Here is a 16,465-nt window from a genome sequence, read left to right as displayed (position 1 = left end):
TAAAATACTATAATCAAAAAATAAATAAATAAAAGAATATACTTCTAAATAGCCCATGTGTCAGAGGAAATAACGGAAATTTAAAAATAATTTGAACTAAGTTAAAATAAAAATACAATGTAACAAAATTTTAGAATGCAGCTACAGCAGTACTTAGAGGGAAATTTATAGAAGTAAATTCTCATATCTGGTTAAAAAGACAAAATCAATAACCTAAGCTACCAGTTTAGGAAGCTAGAGAAAGAAAATTAATCCTAAATTCCAGCAGAAACCAACAAAATTAAACAGAAAAAGAAAGAAAAATCAATGAAACAGAAATCTGGTTATTTGAATAGATCAATAAAATTGATAAAGCTCTAGCCAGGCTAACCAAGAAGAAAGAAATGAAATTATCAATATCAGAAATGAAAATAGTACATCACTACTGACCTAACACACATTAAAATAATAATAAAGGGAAATACCACAAACAAAGCTATGCCTATATATGTGATAACTTGGATAAACCAAACCAATTCTTTAAAGACACAAACTACAAAAACTTACTCAGGGAAAAACAGATAAGCTGAATAGCCCTGTATCTATTAAAGAAATTGAATTTGTAGTTTAAAACTTTCCAAAAAAGAAAATTCCAGGTCAGATTATTTCACTCAAGATTTCTACCAAACATTTATGTAAAACATAACACCAATTCTACACAACCTCTCTCTGAAAACAGAAGAGATAACATTACCCTACCATTTTATGAGGTCAGCATTATCCTAATACTAAAACCAGATCAGGATGTTACAAGAAAATAAACTAAAGAACAAAACAAACTCATGAACATAGATGCAAAAATCCTTACCAGATTTTTAACAAATTGAAGCCAACAATATATAAAAAGGATAATGTATCAATACCAGACCTTCAAGGCTGGTTCAACATTCAAAAAAATCAATCAATGTATACTAAACAACTTGTATAGAGATTGCTGACTGGAAACCTCCACTGCTATGTAAATCTTCACCAAAAACACAATAAAATAAAATAAATCAATGTAATTCACCATTTTGCCACACTAAAGAAACACCAGATGATCATACCAATAGATGCAGAAAATGCATTTGACAAAATCCAATATCTACTCATGATAAAAAAAACTCTCAACAAATTAAGAACAGAAGGGGACTTTATCTTAACCAAATGAAGGCTATCCATGTAAAATCAAAAAAAGAGTACTCTGAGGGGGCTGAGAATGAATTAGAGGGGGGCAAGAGTAGAAAGAGTGAAAATATTTCATATGACTCATTCCCAAATGATTGAGTTCCCTTCCATTCTTTCTTCCTCTGTTACTACTTCATATCTCACTCACTCACTAATCCTCCCCCGATCCCACTCTCAGATTTCCTCAAACAACAACAACAAAGAATAGGGTAAACTGAAATCCAGTTTTTTTTTTGACTTTGCACATCCGGTATTTCATTAGAAATTTTCAGGTTACTGCTACATAAACATTGCTTCTAAATAATACATTATTTATTATTTGTTTGTAGGTTCTATGAAATCTGTATTTGTAAATTAACTAGGTCAGACCACAGCTACAGACCTAGAATAAAACACATACACACAAGCCACCACCAACTCCCTGCAGTGTTTTTAACTGACCTTAAAATTTGGAGAAAAGTATCGGTTGGCCTTGTCTTTATTTGCCTTGTCAAGATCATTTTTTGTTAAAGTAAGTACTAGATATTCCTTGTCATTATCTGCACGCTCTATACTGCAAATACTATCAATTTCTTGATCACATAGACTTCCATTTTCTACTTTTTCTGAGGTTTCCTCTGGTCCTGGTATGAAGAATGTATTTACCCAAAAGTGAAACATTTTGTCCTAGAAGAAAAAAAAAAAGAAATGAATACCCAAGAAGTCAACAAAAGAAACAATTTCTCATTTGGTATTATGAGTAAAGGTAAACACACAGACTAATACTTGGCAATTGTAGGTTATCTGTTCCATCCTCATTCATTTACTTTATTTATTTATTTAAACTTTAGGCAGAAAATGTAATCCCAAAAGTTCTAAAATAACTTAGTTTTGTCTCAAAACCTTAAGTAAAATATCTCCTTTCTAGCTTTAAAAAAGTTTCAGTTTATGTGTGTGTGTTTCAACAAGCTATTCCAAGACATTAATAAAAGCTCTTGGAAGGTCAGTGCAACTTTCTGATGAATGTTAGAAGTGCAGCAAATACATTTTTACTTCTACAGCAATACAGACATAAAGGGCTCCAGTTTCTTACATGACACTGTATGTCTGAAAACTTTCATAATAAAAGGGAGGAAGGGAAGTACTTCTCAGTTTTTAAATGTTACAAAATGCCTTCATAAATCACTTCTTACTAATAAATTGATGCCTTCATAATCAAGAACTACAACAAAAGTTCATCACTTTAAACCTTTCTTAACCAATATAAAAAATGTTCTCTTTTATAATTACTGGAATTCCACCTGTATGGATCATTTGACAATTAATAATATACAGCTTTGTCACATCTTATCTGATGTCTTAAACTACCATTTAAATCTTTTATTCCAATTTATCTTCCAAGTTTTACTGTTTACTGAAGATGATTAGACCCTTAAGGATCTTATGTCTTAGCAAGGCAATCTCATATATGGCAAGTCTTCAAAGAAATATATTAATTTCAATTATTTTAGCCAAGTCATTAAGTTAGCAACTATACACAAATTAAAGTCTGAAAAAAATAAGCTCATTTTTACATTTCTAAAAATGTGATTCCTTGAGACTATTAATTATACGAAAACTTTTTTTTTTGTTTCAATCATAGCAAACATTTATTAACAGGAAGGGGAAATCACATAAAATTCCCCATTTATATAAAGTAATCCAAGATTACAAATACATCAGAAATACTTAATCTTAATAGTTCAATTTTATGTGTGCTAATATAATGTATAGATGATAAGAACTGATAATGATAAAATTAATATACTCCTAGAGGTATAGACAAACAGCAATACAAGTGCCTATTTTTATGAGCAAAAAATACAAACGTTTATGTCTCAGAGCCTTATAACAAGTGAAGAAAAAAAAAACTCATTACTTATCTTAATTTTAATATTTTCTAGAACTTCCTGGATCCTCAAAAAATTAGTTTTCAAGGTTATTGAGATATATATTGAACTTTTATTGAGTTTTTGTGAAAACATTTTGTGATTTTCTAGCTCCTTGGATTCTGGATAAAAGAAATTATATTTCTTCTGATAAATAAAAGTAGCATTTAAAATCTGTGTAGTAAATGAAGCTTCTTATTTTCCTTCAAAAGAAAAGCAAAAAGCCAAGAAAACTAAATCAACTCTATTACTAAGAATGTCTAAACTCAAATTGGTAATATGCTATCTAATATGTTTAATAGGGCAGTAACAATAGACAAAGCTAGTGCTTCTTTCATTACTATCTAAAAATTTTACCCTTAGGCTTTCCTTAAATGTTCACATTTAATATTTTAAACCAAGATAGTTTGTTTTAAAATGAGCTCTTCAATTCTCTAAATATAGCTCAGTAAGATGCAAACCATACTAATTTTCTAAACCTGCATATTTAAATATACCACATTTTTCCATTCTTTATTACCTCCTCTTTGTACCTAATTCTCTCCTAGCTAAAAAACTAAATATTCAGTAAATTTGGGGAAGCTAAATATAAAATAACCTGGTCTCAAGAAACACTGAACCAAAATGGGGAAAAAATGGTTTGTATCATTACACAAGATCATGAAACAGATTTTATTTCTATCTATAATTTTTTTTTTTTTTAAATGCATGGTTCCATACTTGCTTCTCAGTTAATCTGCCATCCTTTCTAAGAGGCCTATAACTGATTCCACAGGGTTTGTATGCTATCTTTAATATTTTTACAAAATTTCTATGTAAAGAAAATTTATTTCAAATTACGCCATTTTACTTCTAACAGAATTATTTACCATTATAATGTTTCATCAATGTTAGAGTAAGCAAAGCATCTACAGATCTAATAGAAAACTAATTATAATTCATTAGATGTCAGTCATAAAATAAAATAAATCTTTTAATCTCTCCTTACCCTAACACCAAAGACTTTAAACAAAAAATCTGAGGGTACTCTTCAAAGTATGACAGTTATAGATATTTTTTTGAACAGAAGTAAAATGCAAACCTTTTTTAGCATCTTGTTCTGTTTGTGGAAGAACTCTACTTTGATGTCACCACACACAGGCAACGGCTGAGGGAATTCAAAGTACATGAACTTGTCTTCCCGTCGTGTGGGTCCTGAAGTAGAGGAATATATCTTCACCTTTAGCTGGCAGACCACAAACTGAGGATCTGCATGGTTAAATACATACTAGTATCATTTCACAGGAAACGCCTTTAAGTGTCAAACTATCAAAAACTACTTTAATGATCAATATTGGCAATATATACAAAAAAGTAATTTTGCAGCTGTAATCCTGATCTAAAACAAATAAATGGAAACAAATTAGGTCAAAAAACATAATCAATTCAAGGTTTTCTCTAGTTTGAACCTTCAAAATGAAGCACTGTTACTGGTATGAAAGTCAATTTGTATTTCATAGATAAAAGTAATTCCCAAGATTAGACTTCTAGCAGTACAGTAACAGCAATACTTTAACATTAAAATGATGCTAAAAATCCTAATATTAATTAAGCATTAAAAAGCTAAAATAATTTCCTGGCACACTTGTGAACTATTAGGTAACTTTTTAAACAGATATTTGTCACAGTATTTTAAAGCCTCTACCATATAACAAAAACCACAAAATACAAATCATTCCATGTCCAAGAGTAGAGCCTACAACAAAGTTACAATACATTCCATAAAAAGAAACTCTAAATATTTACAAAAGATTAAACCAAAATTAAACCAGCTGCCATCAAGTCAATTCCAAATCATGGCAACCCCATGGGTGTCAGAGTAAAACTGTGCTCCACAGGATTTTCAATGGCTGATTATTTGGAAGTAGATTGCCAGACCTTCCTTCTGAGGGACCTCTGGGTGGACAAATCCCATTTCGTTAACAACTACTTTGGCTTTGGCCTATGTCTGCTTTAAAATAATTGGTAAAATATGACCTCTCAAAATTCATGCTTTAATATTAGCAATTCAGTTAAAAGGGGATATAGGTAAAGGGTTGCTATGAGCCAGAATCGACTCGATGGCAATGGTTCTATATGTAAAGGGAAGGAATATGTTTTATTTTTAAGATCTACTCATAAATATACATTTATACCTAATAACATTAATGACAGAAATTAATTTAAAGACTTATAAATGTAAGATTCTAGGACTTTAAAAACCTTAAATTACCTAAATAATTTGACAAAGTGTAATTCATTTGTAGCACACTGAGGAGTTCAAAAACAAGAGTCCATTAAAAAGAAAGTGATTAAGTGGGTCTTGAATAAAACATATCAAGACAATCAAGAAATAGAAACACTAGCTTGCATAAAGCCTATGAGAAATATATTTATTTAAAAAAAAATACATAAAATTCTCAGTAGCAAAAGGGACCATTAGGCTTAAAGAGGAAAACAAGTTTCACATTCTTTATCATTGTGACCAACAACTGAGAACAAATCAAAAAGCTAACCCAAGCTAAATGAATTTTCCAGTTTAATAAACACCTACTGGTTTATCTATGTAATATCTAAAGGAGTACCAGCAATCACATAATAAATAGTACATTTGATAAGAACATGTGGGGTTATTCTAACATGGATTTGAGACAGCTATCATGAGAAAAAGTCATCCCCAAAAGAGGAAACATTAAACCAACAATCTGTCAATAAATTTCACTTCCTTGACTAAAGATTCAAAGTATAATGAGCCATTTTACAAGACTTTATGTGATACTGAAAGTTTAACCGGGAAGTACGGTTTGAAGAAGCAAACAAACAAGTATGATTTCAAAGCTGTAATAAAATTAACCAAGACGAAAATGCCTTGTAATCTTATTAATTCAAACTCTACTGATTCAGAATTTGATACTGATTTTAGGAACTTAACAAGCTAATTAACAGTATAAATCAAATTTCAATTAACCTACATCTAAAAATATATCTTCAAGAATTTTAAAACTGTATAAACAATTCATAAGCTAATTACAAAGTAGTCCTTAGAATTTCCCCAAAAAAACTAAGCTAAAAATATTTTAATAAAAATAAATAGAAAAGATTTCTTCAAATTACTAAAGAAAATAATTTTCTTTAGAATATGAATTTCACATTCTACATAGATAAGACTTAACTTATCAGAAGCCCGAGAGTATGGTTCTACTGACTTCTAAGACAGAACTCTGACCTATATCCCTTGATATTATTAACTGTTTTTAAAAAATGACAACTCATATTCTAGTAAACAGAAATCAGATTTAAATGTTCCTGGATACATGCATATTGATACGGTCCTGAGAGAAAATCACACTGATCATCATTTATAAACATTTATTAACCCTTTTAGGTGTATCTGCCCTTCATTTAGAAATATTAAGATAATAAATAAGAAAACGGTTATTGACCTTTAAATACTTGGAGAAGATACTTTTTCACCATTAGTTTTGCTTTCTTCACTGATTCCTCTTCTTGCTCCTGAATCCAAATTGTCATTCCCCTTTTCTAAGCCTTCACCCTCTGCTTCCATCCAAGCTCTCCCACCCCGTAAACCCATGCCATATTTACATGAAAGGCTTAACTACTATGTCTCTTTCCTGATGCTTCCAAAAATATCAGCTACTTCTCTCACCTAAGATTCAAACCAGTATTTGCAAGTACCAATTGAATATCTTCATGTGAACAGATCACCTTCACTTGATTTAAAACATGTTTAAAACCAAAATAACATTCATTTCTCTAAGCTTCAGTTAGATTCCCTTTCTTTTCTTCCCCTTTCTGTGAGAATTTCACCTGACCAGGATCCAAATTTTGACAAAATCTTTGGATATGAACGTCACAAGAAAAACTAATCAAATCCTCATTTGATTGTCCTATCACATTTAGCTTAAGGCAAGTCACACAACTAGTTTCTTTTCCACTATTTTTTCCCTCTCACAGTCACTACCTTCTATATAACTGTCATTAAAACATGGTTTAAGCTTCTAATATTATGACACCACAGTATTTAACAAAATCAAGTCCAACACCCGCACCATGCAGAGTCCTCTAACAGTCAGCCACACATTCCACTCCTATTCTACTCTCTGTAACTACATTTTTTGTCCTGCTGATTTTCTTCTGCTGTGATTCAATTCAAGCTATTTCCTATTGCCTGTAACACTTGCTTCAGTTTTAATGTCAATCTAAATTGTATGCTTTCTCCAATGTTCAACAAAGACCTAGACCTCCTTCATAAAACTACTGGACAACCCCCAAAACATTTTATTTTTCTGAATATAACATTTATAATTTATACATACAACCTCTCATTTGACTATATTATTTGTTTTATAATGCAGCTTCACTAGATAGTATTAAATCACAACATGTAAACAATGAACTAGAAAATGAGAAAAGATGAAAAAGATTTCAGTAGTCAATAATCTTAAGACTAGAAGTTTAAATGTAATACTGAGAGATCAACAAAAAAAGTTTTAAAGGTAGGCAGGCAGGGCAGAACTAATCTAGATTTTTGCTAGAGAGGCTAATGTGAAAAAAATTATACTAGATAAGATTACTAACTTGAAAATTCTCTCTCCCTTATTATCTCCACAATACTGTATATCTTTCCTCTGGCTCTTGCACTGACATCTGTACTACAGGCAGAACATGAGGTTTCCCCCTCCCCCTCCTTTTTCCTTCTCCTTGAATCTGTTAAGTTCCACATCAATCATTGCCAAAAGTCCAGTGACTTGCACGCAACAGTTTTTTTAAATTGTACTGATATGACAAAAGCATCAATAAGACTACTTAGAAGCCTTTAACATGCTATAGTAATAAATCTGTGGTCTTTCATAAAGTTGTCTTGCTCTAAGAACACAAGAAAGACCTGATGAAGCTGATCACACCTATCTGATGAAGATAAACAACATCAAGAAATTAATTTTTTGGGTATAAATTAATTTAGTGATAAAAATTTTAGTTACATAAAATCTTCAAGAAGCAAAACTTAAGGCTAAAAACTAAAACTACTAACAAACTTGCAAAATATCACTATTATTAGAGGTTAGAAAAAATAATGCAGTGCTATCTTATCTAAAAACTACAAACTGTACTCTAAATGCTAATAAAACACATTTCTTAAGCATCAAAATGTGAATGATCATTTCCAAGGCAGAAATCAATACCATAAAACTGTTAAAGAAGCAAAGTGGTATTTTACAGAACTAAGCAATAGTTCCCTCTGTACATTCTCCCTTGACTAACTGTGCTTTGGGTCAAGTGTTAAGCTTCCTATCAGTCTAGCTATTAGCTCTGGCCAAGAATAGCAGAGAAACCGAATAGGATCAGGATGACTGAAGTGGGCTAACAGAGGTTACAGGAAGAGAGAGAAATAAACTAGAGGCAGACATCAGTAACATGATCTCTACCTAGTACTTATCTAGAAAGTTTCAGATTTCAAAATCTCTGCATCTTATTGATAAGTAAACACAGGAAGAGGTAGATGATGTGCTCAGGGTTACCTAGTACATTAATGATAGATCTATGATTTAAACTCCAACCTAAGCCAGGCTCTCCCTAACATTTCACATACTCTGATTCAGTGCTATTTTTCACTCATTACATTTCACTTTGCCACAATGTCTCTCATTTCTTCCTTTCCTTTTTATTGCCACTGTCACCATTACTGCCAACACCAAGTCTTCCTAAGATATTAAGAAATTGGTTCCTGCCCTAATACCAGTAAACTGATGAATCCTATTGCTACTCTCATGCTAGACCTCTGATGAAACCGAGTTTTTAATTATCTGCTCAGAATTTAGGCTGCATTCAGTGGTTGCAGCATAAAATACTTCTTTCATAAATATAACTTGGATTCAAAGACATTAAAACCCACTGCTCTTGGCTTCTTTAGCTCAATGTGTGGAACAAGTGAGTTAATTATAATCAGTTCAGACACTTCAGAAATATACTCTCCTGTATAAATTTAAAATGTGATAAATTTGTTTCTAGAGCTTTATATAACGATCTAGATATGTTAAGAAAAGTGTTCCAACACCAGGAAGGATGACAATTTAGAGCACTTACTGCAAGTTCCGCCACTGAACATTGGAATAGTTTCAAACATCATCTTGTGAAACAACAGTGCCACTGGTCTATAATCCAGATGATTCTTTAACAGGTAGCTATAATAATATACATAGCGCCTCTGACTGGGAATAGTTACTCCCTGGTGGACAGAAAAAAGAGAAGCCAAATTCAAAAGAAAAGTTCCATTAGAGTTATTTCACTAAATTGCTATTGTAACTGGGTTGTACCCACTGAAGAACATATATACATTAGAAAATTTGACTTTAAATGATTAATATTTTAAATCCAGCTCAATAATAGAGTAAATCATAGCAACATCAATACAAAGGAAAATACCAGAATAACTTTTCTCCCTTAAAATATAATTTTCATAACACCCCGTGTATTCAATGGCTACAACAATGCTCTGACCCAGGAACCCAACAAGCAAAGGCCACTGCATATCCAAAATAATCATCAAAGGTCTCTGCACTAAAGCTGCGCTCTTCAATCCTAGGGCTCCCCTCAAGGATTTACGGGCTCTTATTATACACAAAAATCTTCACAAGCTTGGTTGCCTGTTTTCCAGGCAAAACAATATCAGAATTGGCTGATACTCAGATAGCGGTCTACTGCCTTTAAGGGGCAAAAACAGCAGCAGCAAAAAACTGACATTGGCCTTAAAGCCCAACAAAAACCAGTCCGATAACAGAGGTACATAAAGATGTCTCTGTGTTACATTTCTTTCTTGAAAAAACCAGGAAGTATAAATTTTTTTAGAAAATTTAAGTATTGTAAATGCTAAAAATAGATATAACTAAAAGGAGAACTTGAATTATCTAAAGAAAAAATCTAATGTGTGCAACATTGCATTCACTAATGATGCTGAATAAATGAGGTATTAGCGTACCTATCTAAGGTTTCTCTTACTATTACACAGTGCAACTTTAGAAAAACCCAAGCAAATAATACAACATTAAGAAGTCTAACATTTAAAAGTAACCTGTAGAAAACTGCACTTTAAATGAAACTATTTACTCAAGAAGAAAAAGAATCTGCAGTCTCTCTCTTTAAATCACTGTTGGCACCCAAATCTCCCAATGTGTCAAAAACTCTGGCTGCAAGTATCCTTTTTCACCCTAATAAAAAGTATGCGGCACATATATGAGTTTAAAAACAGGTATATTGATTGGCAGGTTAGAATGATTTTATTACAAACAAAAGAAAAATATAAAATGTCAAAAAATGGATATAAGCCATTTCAAACTATGACAACAGTTTAAGATTTTGGCTATAATGCGAAGACCATTCAATCTGTAGTTGAAAGACTTGGGTTTGAATGCTGACAAGTCAAACACAAATTCTATTTCTTCCCTCAGGAAAATGAAGACAATAATACGTACTCCACCTTTTTCATAGAATTCTCATGAGGATCAAACACCAAACGCAGTAACAAAAAAGCACGCTACAACTACAAAACGATATACAAATACTAATTAACAGTTTTAGAAATTCTACTTACACACTCACTCCTCACTTATCGACATGGTTAGTTTCCAAAGACCAGGTCGTTATGCAAAAATGGACTATGTGCAAAAATGGAGGATTTTTTTTTTTCTATTTTCAGACCATTCATTTGTCCAATTTTTTTTTATTTAGAAAATATGATCATTGAAATAATAACAGCTAAAATTTACTGACGTGCTTATCTGTGACGAGTCCAGTTATGGATTATTCCTTTGCAGACGTGGCTTGGAGGAGACAAAGCTGGATAAAGCTGGGCTGTGTGACTGGAGGGCCCATGGCTTAAGCATTTCAACTTCCTCCTGTGCTAGGTCGGGGCTTCCCTCATGGAGCTGCTTCCAGGGCTCCACTCCCACCTCTACAAGCCCTGTGATCACACCCTCCAGGCCTGGCAAGTCACAAGGGCTTCCCGCGAAAGTGCTGGGGACCTAGCTGCGCACCTGGCCCCACCAAGGCAGAAGCTCCAGACCCAGTTCAGCTCACTTTGGGATGTCTTTAAACTCGCATGCATTTCTTCCAAACATCTTCTCTGATGCCTCTTTCTTTCCTCCCTTCCCACTCCACAGCAATTTTGAGATGCAGGGCCTTGGGCCACATGGGAGTTGGGAACCCAGAGTGGGCACCCGCTGGCTCTGTGCTGCCTGCGCTTCTGCCCAGAGGCCATGGTCATGAAGGAGGCCAGCACCACGTGGCAGCTAGACATGGCTCCCAGAGGGTGTGGAGCAGCACGGCCCAGCTTCCCAGAGACATTCCTCAAGGGAGGGGATGCTCCACAACCACTGCCACCATGCTCGCTGCCTTGTTAATACACAAAATAATCAGATAGTAGATTTTTTACTACTGTCCTAAATGTGAAATGTGGGATAACGAGATATTCGTTAAGTGAGGAGTATGTGTATTTAAGGTAACATTTTATTTCTATGCATTTTTCCTAAAGCAGTAATATACATTATCTTAGAGCTGTTACAAAAATTAACATTAAAATTATCAAGTTTAAAATTTTTTTTAACTTAAAAGGTTTATTATTTAATGCCACCTCAGCAAAAAACATTTACCTGTGTTTTGATTATGCAAAGGTATGCGACTATGTGGATCTTAACAAATTACAGATAACACTGCAAAGAATGAGAATTCCAGAACACTTAATTGTGCTCATAAGAAACCTGTACATAGACCAACAAGCAGTCGTTCAAACAGAAGAAGGGAATACTGCGTGGTTTAAAATCAGGAAAGGTGTATGTCAGGGTTGTATCCTTTTACCATACTTATTCAATCTGTATGCTGAGCAAATAATCTGAGAAGCTGGATATATGAAGAACACGGCATCAGGACTGGAGGAAGACTCATTAACAACCTGCATTATGCAGATGACACAACCTTGCTTGCGGAAAGCAAAAAGGGCTTGACACGATTATTGACGAAGATCAAAGACTACAGCCTTCAGTATGGATTACATCTCAACATAAAGAAAACAAAAATCCTCACAACTGGACCAATTAGCAACATCACGATGAACAGAGAAAAGACTGAAGTTGTCAAGGGTTTCATTTTACTTGGATCCACAATCAATGTCCACAGAAGTAGCAGTCAAGAAATCAAACAACATATTGCAATGGGCAAATCTGCTGCAAAAGACCTCTTTAAAGTGTTAAAAAGCAAAGATGCCACTTTGAGGACTAAGGTACGCCTGACTTAGGCCATGGTATTTTCAATCGTCTCATATGCATGCAAAAGCTGGGCGATGAATAAGGAAGACCGAAGAAGAATTGATGCCTTTGAATTATGGTGTTGCTGAAGACTACTGAATATACCATGGACTGCTAGAAGAACAAACAAATCTGTCTTGGAAGTACATCCAGAATGCTCCTTAGAAGTGAGGATGGTAAGACTTCGTCTCATGTACTTTGGACATATTAAACAGGAGGGACCAGTCCCTGGAGAAGGACCTCATGCTTGGTAAAGTACAGAGTCATGGAGAAAGAGGAAGACCCTCAGTAAGATGGACTGCCACAGTGGCTGCAACAATGGGCTGAAACATAGCAATGATTGTGAGGATGGTGCAGGACTGGGCAGTGTTTTGTTCTGTTGTACACAGCAGTCAGTATGAGTCGGAACTGACTCAACGGCACCTAACAACAACAACAGCTCACAACTTAATCTGTCGCTCATATTTATCAAGAAAAAATACAGAATCGCTGAACTGGTTGAAGGAAATAGCACATAGAAGATAGGTGGGAAGGATGCTTTTTGCACCATGTCAATATTTGAACCATATGAATCTATTATCTAGTCAAAATATTTAAGTCAATACAAGTATATAAGAAGACCAAGTTGTCAAGTTATTTGTTGGGGTTTAATGGGATAACACATGAAATTTTTCTCTTTATCTTCATTCTTGGTATAAGTTCATATAGAGTAATTAAAAGGTTTTCAGAGTTTTACCTTTTCTCAAGTACAAAGTAGTTGGCAGTACACCTCTGATGTAGGTATTCAATTAATCCTTACCAAAAAGGGCTAAGCAAATGTGTAGAGAAAGAATATATGAATCTACTAGTTATCAACAATGGGCAAATAATTTGTGTAAATACCAGCTGAACCAAATTAAGACAAAAGTACCAAACCAAAAGAACTGATACAATTCAAACAAAAACACTAAATAGCATGGCTGTAATTTAACTACCTTTATTATTTTATTGTCAAATTATACATTTTTAGGCTTTTGTATCTTAACTTTATAATTATCTTATCTACCTGTTAGCTTGCCGGCACCTCAAATGCAACATATCCAGATTAACAGAAATAAAACAGTTGGAAGGACGGCATGTATATGTACTACTGGCTTTGAATGTGTTCTCCACATTCTAGTCTCATCTCTCACGGCCACAACAAACACTTACTAAAATTTAATACAGTAAACATGCGGAAGCTGGAACTTCTGTAAGCCAGAAACCTGTCAGAGGAGGAAACCTCAAATATTTTCCACTAAAACTAGCAATAGAAAAGTGGTAAGACTGCACCCTGTCAAAGGCAGAAAACTTGCGAGATCTGCAAAAACAAGGCAGCTCCATTGAGTTCTGGCTCTCACAGGTTTCACTGTACAATGATTCACCCTGTTAGCAAGAATTTGAAATAAAACGAGTAAAATTTCCATGCTATATTAACAATGAAATTAATAATACTTCAAATCTTATACTTCCTGAATGCATACACTAAGAACAACATATAATCTGCATTCTTTATCTATAGCATTTTGAATTTGAAGATTTAATTTAAAATATGTATCTTTTAAAAATCTAAGAAACTTCATTTTACTGATCTTCAAAATTTTATTTTATACATATGAAAAGAGGGCTGGACTTTAAAACTCGTAAGAGATTAAAAACTATTACATGCTTTCAAAATTTCCATTTTTCACTTAAGACTAATAAAAATTAATTTTATTCTCTAACCAAGAACTTTTAAATTAAATTGGTCTATAACTATATCCCAGAAGGTTCAGCTCTCCTCTATTAACTCTCTACTAACTCTCCTTTTCCATTCTAATTGTGAAGAAAATTCCTTATATTTTTCTCAAATATAACTTTCAACACATTATAATTTTAGCTAAACTTAGTATTCAAGTCGACTTAGCACCAAGTTCCTGGACATCAACTCAAAAAGCAGCCATTGCTTCTTCACTTCCCTTAATGTTCACAAACCAGGAGGTGGGAAGCAGAAGTATATTTCACTGTTCCTCGCACTACTCCTTCCAGCCCACTTTTCCACTTCACCTATTTGAAATCCACATCATTCAATAACTCTTTCGTCTAGTATGCACTTATTAAATGCTTGACCATTATGATAACAGCACTTGGTTTATTCCCTCTCTATTTCTATCCTGTGCTAGACATCATCCTTAATGAATTCAGTCCCTACTTTACTGAGACCCTGAGGTCATCCAATATTAACACCTCCAAAATTCCCTTCTCCCAACTTAAAATCTCTTCACTTCTGGTATCTTATAAAAGTTTCTCTTCCTGTTCTACAAAGTTCCATTTTGGAAAATGTTCTATCAATTATCTCCTCTCTGACATTCACCTTTATTCTCTACTGCCTGTTTCCTTCTAAGAATACAGCTCTGGTAACCCTTATCCTTTATCCGAAACAAGCAAACAAGTCAAAGACCAAAAACTTACTCTCTCCCCAGGTTTTGTACATCTCACAAACTATCATTCTCTCTCTCTACATAACAACAAAACCTCCAGGAGCAGTCTCTTCTCCTTAACTCATAGAAACCTGGCTTCAGCTGTTACTATGAGGCTTATTTCTTAACAACCAAAGTTACAACCGTTTTCCTGATTTCCATCCTGTCTGATCTTTTTCCAGACACTATGAAACTTCCTTACTTCTGTCATAGGAACACATTCTCTAAAGTTTTCTGCTACCCTTACTGGCTGTCTCTTCTTGCTCCTAAATGTAGGCATATCTCAAACACTTGATCTTAGCTATCCCCTTTCTATGTCAATCCCACCATTCCAGTACTTTCATTAGCAATCTTATCAATAACTCCACAACCCCTTTCTCTAAATCTGACTTTATTCCCAACTCTCAACTTAGAGTTTCCAACACTTGGCTGGACATTTCTATCAAGAAATCCCAGGAGTACTTAAAACACAACATATCCAAAAACTGAAGCTGTCATATTCTTGTATGGACAGCTTATTTCTGTCAATGTTATCATTCACTATTCTCTGCAGCACCTGGGCCCAAAACCTTTCCTAATAACTACCACAACTTACTGAGCCCTTAGCAAGTTCTTTGCGTTGTTCAAAACGCTATCAGAAATATACCATTTAAAACTTATAAAATCATATAAGGCGAGTATTGCTGGTGTCACCATTTTACAGATGATGTATGGTCACGTATTTCATTAAGTAATGGAACTGGATTTCATGCAAGCGCTCAAACTTCAGAGCTTCCACTCAATCACTATACTATCCTGCCATCTTCTTCCTGCTAGAATGAAGGAAACACAACTGAGCAACAGCAGTCAGATAGACAGGGTTATAGAAAAGAGAAATGAAGGAACCTTACCACTGTGTCACAGGCCCTGGCAGTAAGTAGAGTGTACATCAGAGATTGGTATACCAGGGCAGGTATATCAACTACCTAGCATATACATACATACATACACACATAGACAGACACACACACACACAAAATGGAAGACAAACCAGAGATGAAGCTCATTTATAAATACTCATCTTTGATTCCTAAATATCTATTCAGTTGCCAAAATCCAGATACTGTCTCTGAAAAACCTCTTTAAAATTATCACTTCTGGCTGGAGGGCATTATACTGAGTGAAATAAGTCAATCACGAAAGGACAAATATTGTATAAGACCCTACTATATAAACTCATGAAAAGGTTTACACACAAAAATAAACAATCTTTGATGGTTACAAGGGAGGGGAGAGGAGGAGTGGGAGGGAAAAACACTAAATAGATAATAGATAAGTGGTAATTTTGGTGAAGGGTAAGACAGTACACAGTACTGGGGAAGCCAGCACAACTTGTACAAGGCAAGGTCATGGAAGCTCCACAGACACATCCGAACTCCCTGAGGGACCGAATTACTGGGCTGAGGGCTGTGGGGACCATGGTCTCGGGGAACATCTAGCTCAACTGACATAACATAGTTTATAAAGAAAATGTTCTACATTCTACCTTGGTGAGTAGTGT

General features: G+C 34.1%; 1 protein-coding gene across 4 annotated transcripts in view; it reads right to left on the bottom strand.

Annotated features, from left to right (window-relative positions):
- The window catches only part of PTEN (phosphatase and tensin homolog), a 114,115-nt gene that overhangs the window by 10,112 nt on the left and 87,538 nt on the right, over window positions 1–16,465 (bottom strand). For 2 of the 4 annotated variants that reach the window (XM_004369902.3, XM_023739744.1), the window contains 3 exons: window positions 9,237–9,378; window positions 4,195–4,361; window positions 1,648–1,872 (listed from right to left, as the gene is read on the bottom strand). In XM_004369902.3, the coding sequence (XP_004369959.1) occupies window positions 1,648–1,872; window positions 4,195–4,361; window positions 9,237–9,378 (534 nt within the window). Of the gene's footprint in view, window positions 1–1,647; window positions 1,873–2,007; window positions 3,317–4,194; window positions 4,362–9,236; window positions 9,379–16,465 lie in introns of those variants that run through there. The other 2 variants (XM_023739730.1, XM_023739736.1) reach the window with 2 other exon arrangements.

The sequence above is a fragment of the Trichechus manatus genome, unplaced genomic scaffold (genome assembly GCF_000243295.1).
Source record: "Trichechus manatus latirostris isolate Lorelei unplaced genomic scaffold, TriManLat1.0 scaffold00007, whole genome shotgun sequence".
Taxonomy (NCBI): Eukaryota; Metazoa; Chordata; class Mammalia; order Sirenia; family Trichechidae; genus Trichechus; species Trichechus manatus.
Note: the sequence above shows the minus strand (reverse complement) of the source record. Positions and strands in the feature narration are given on the sequence as shown.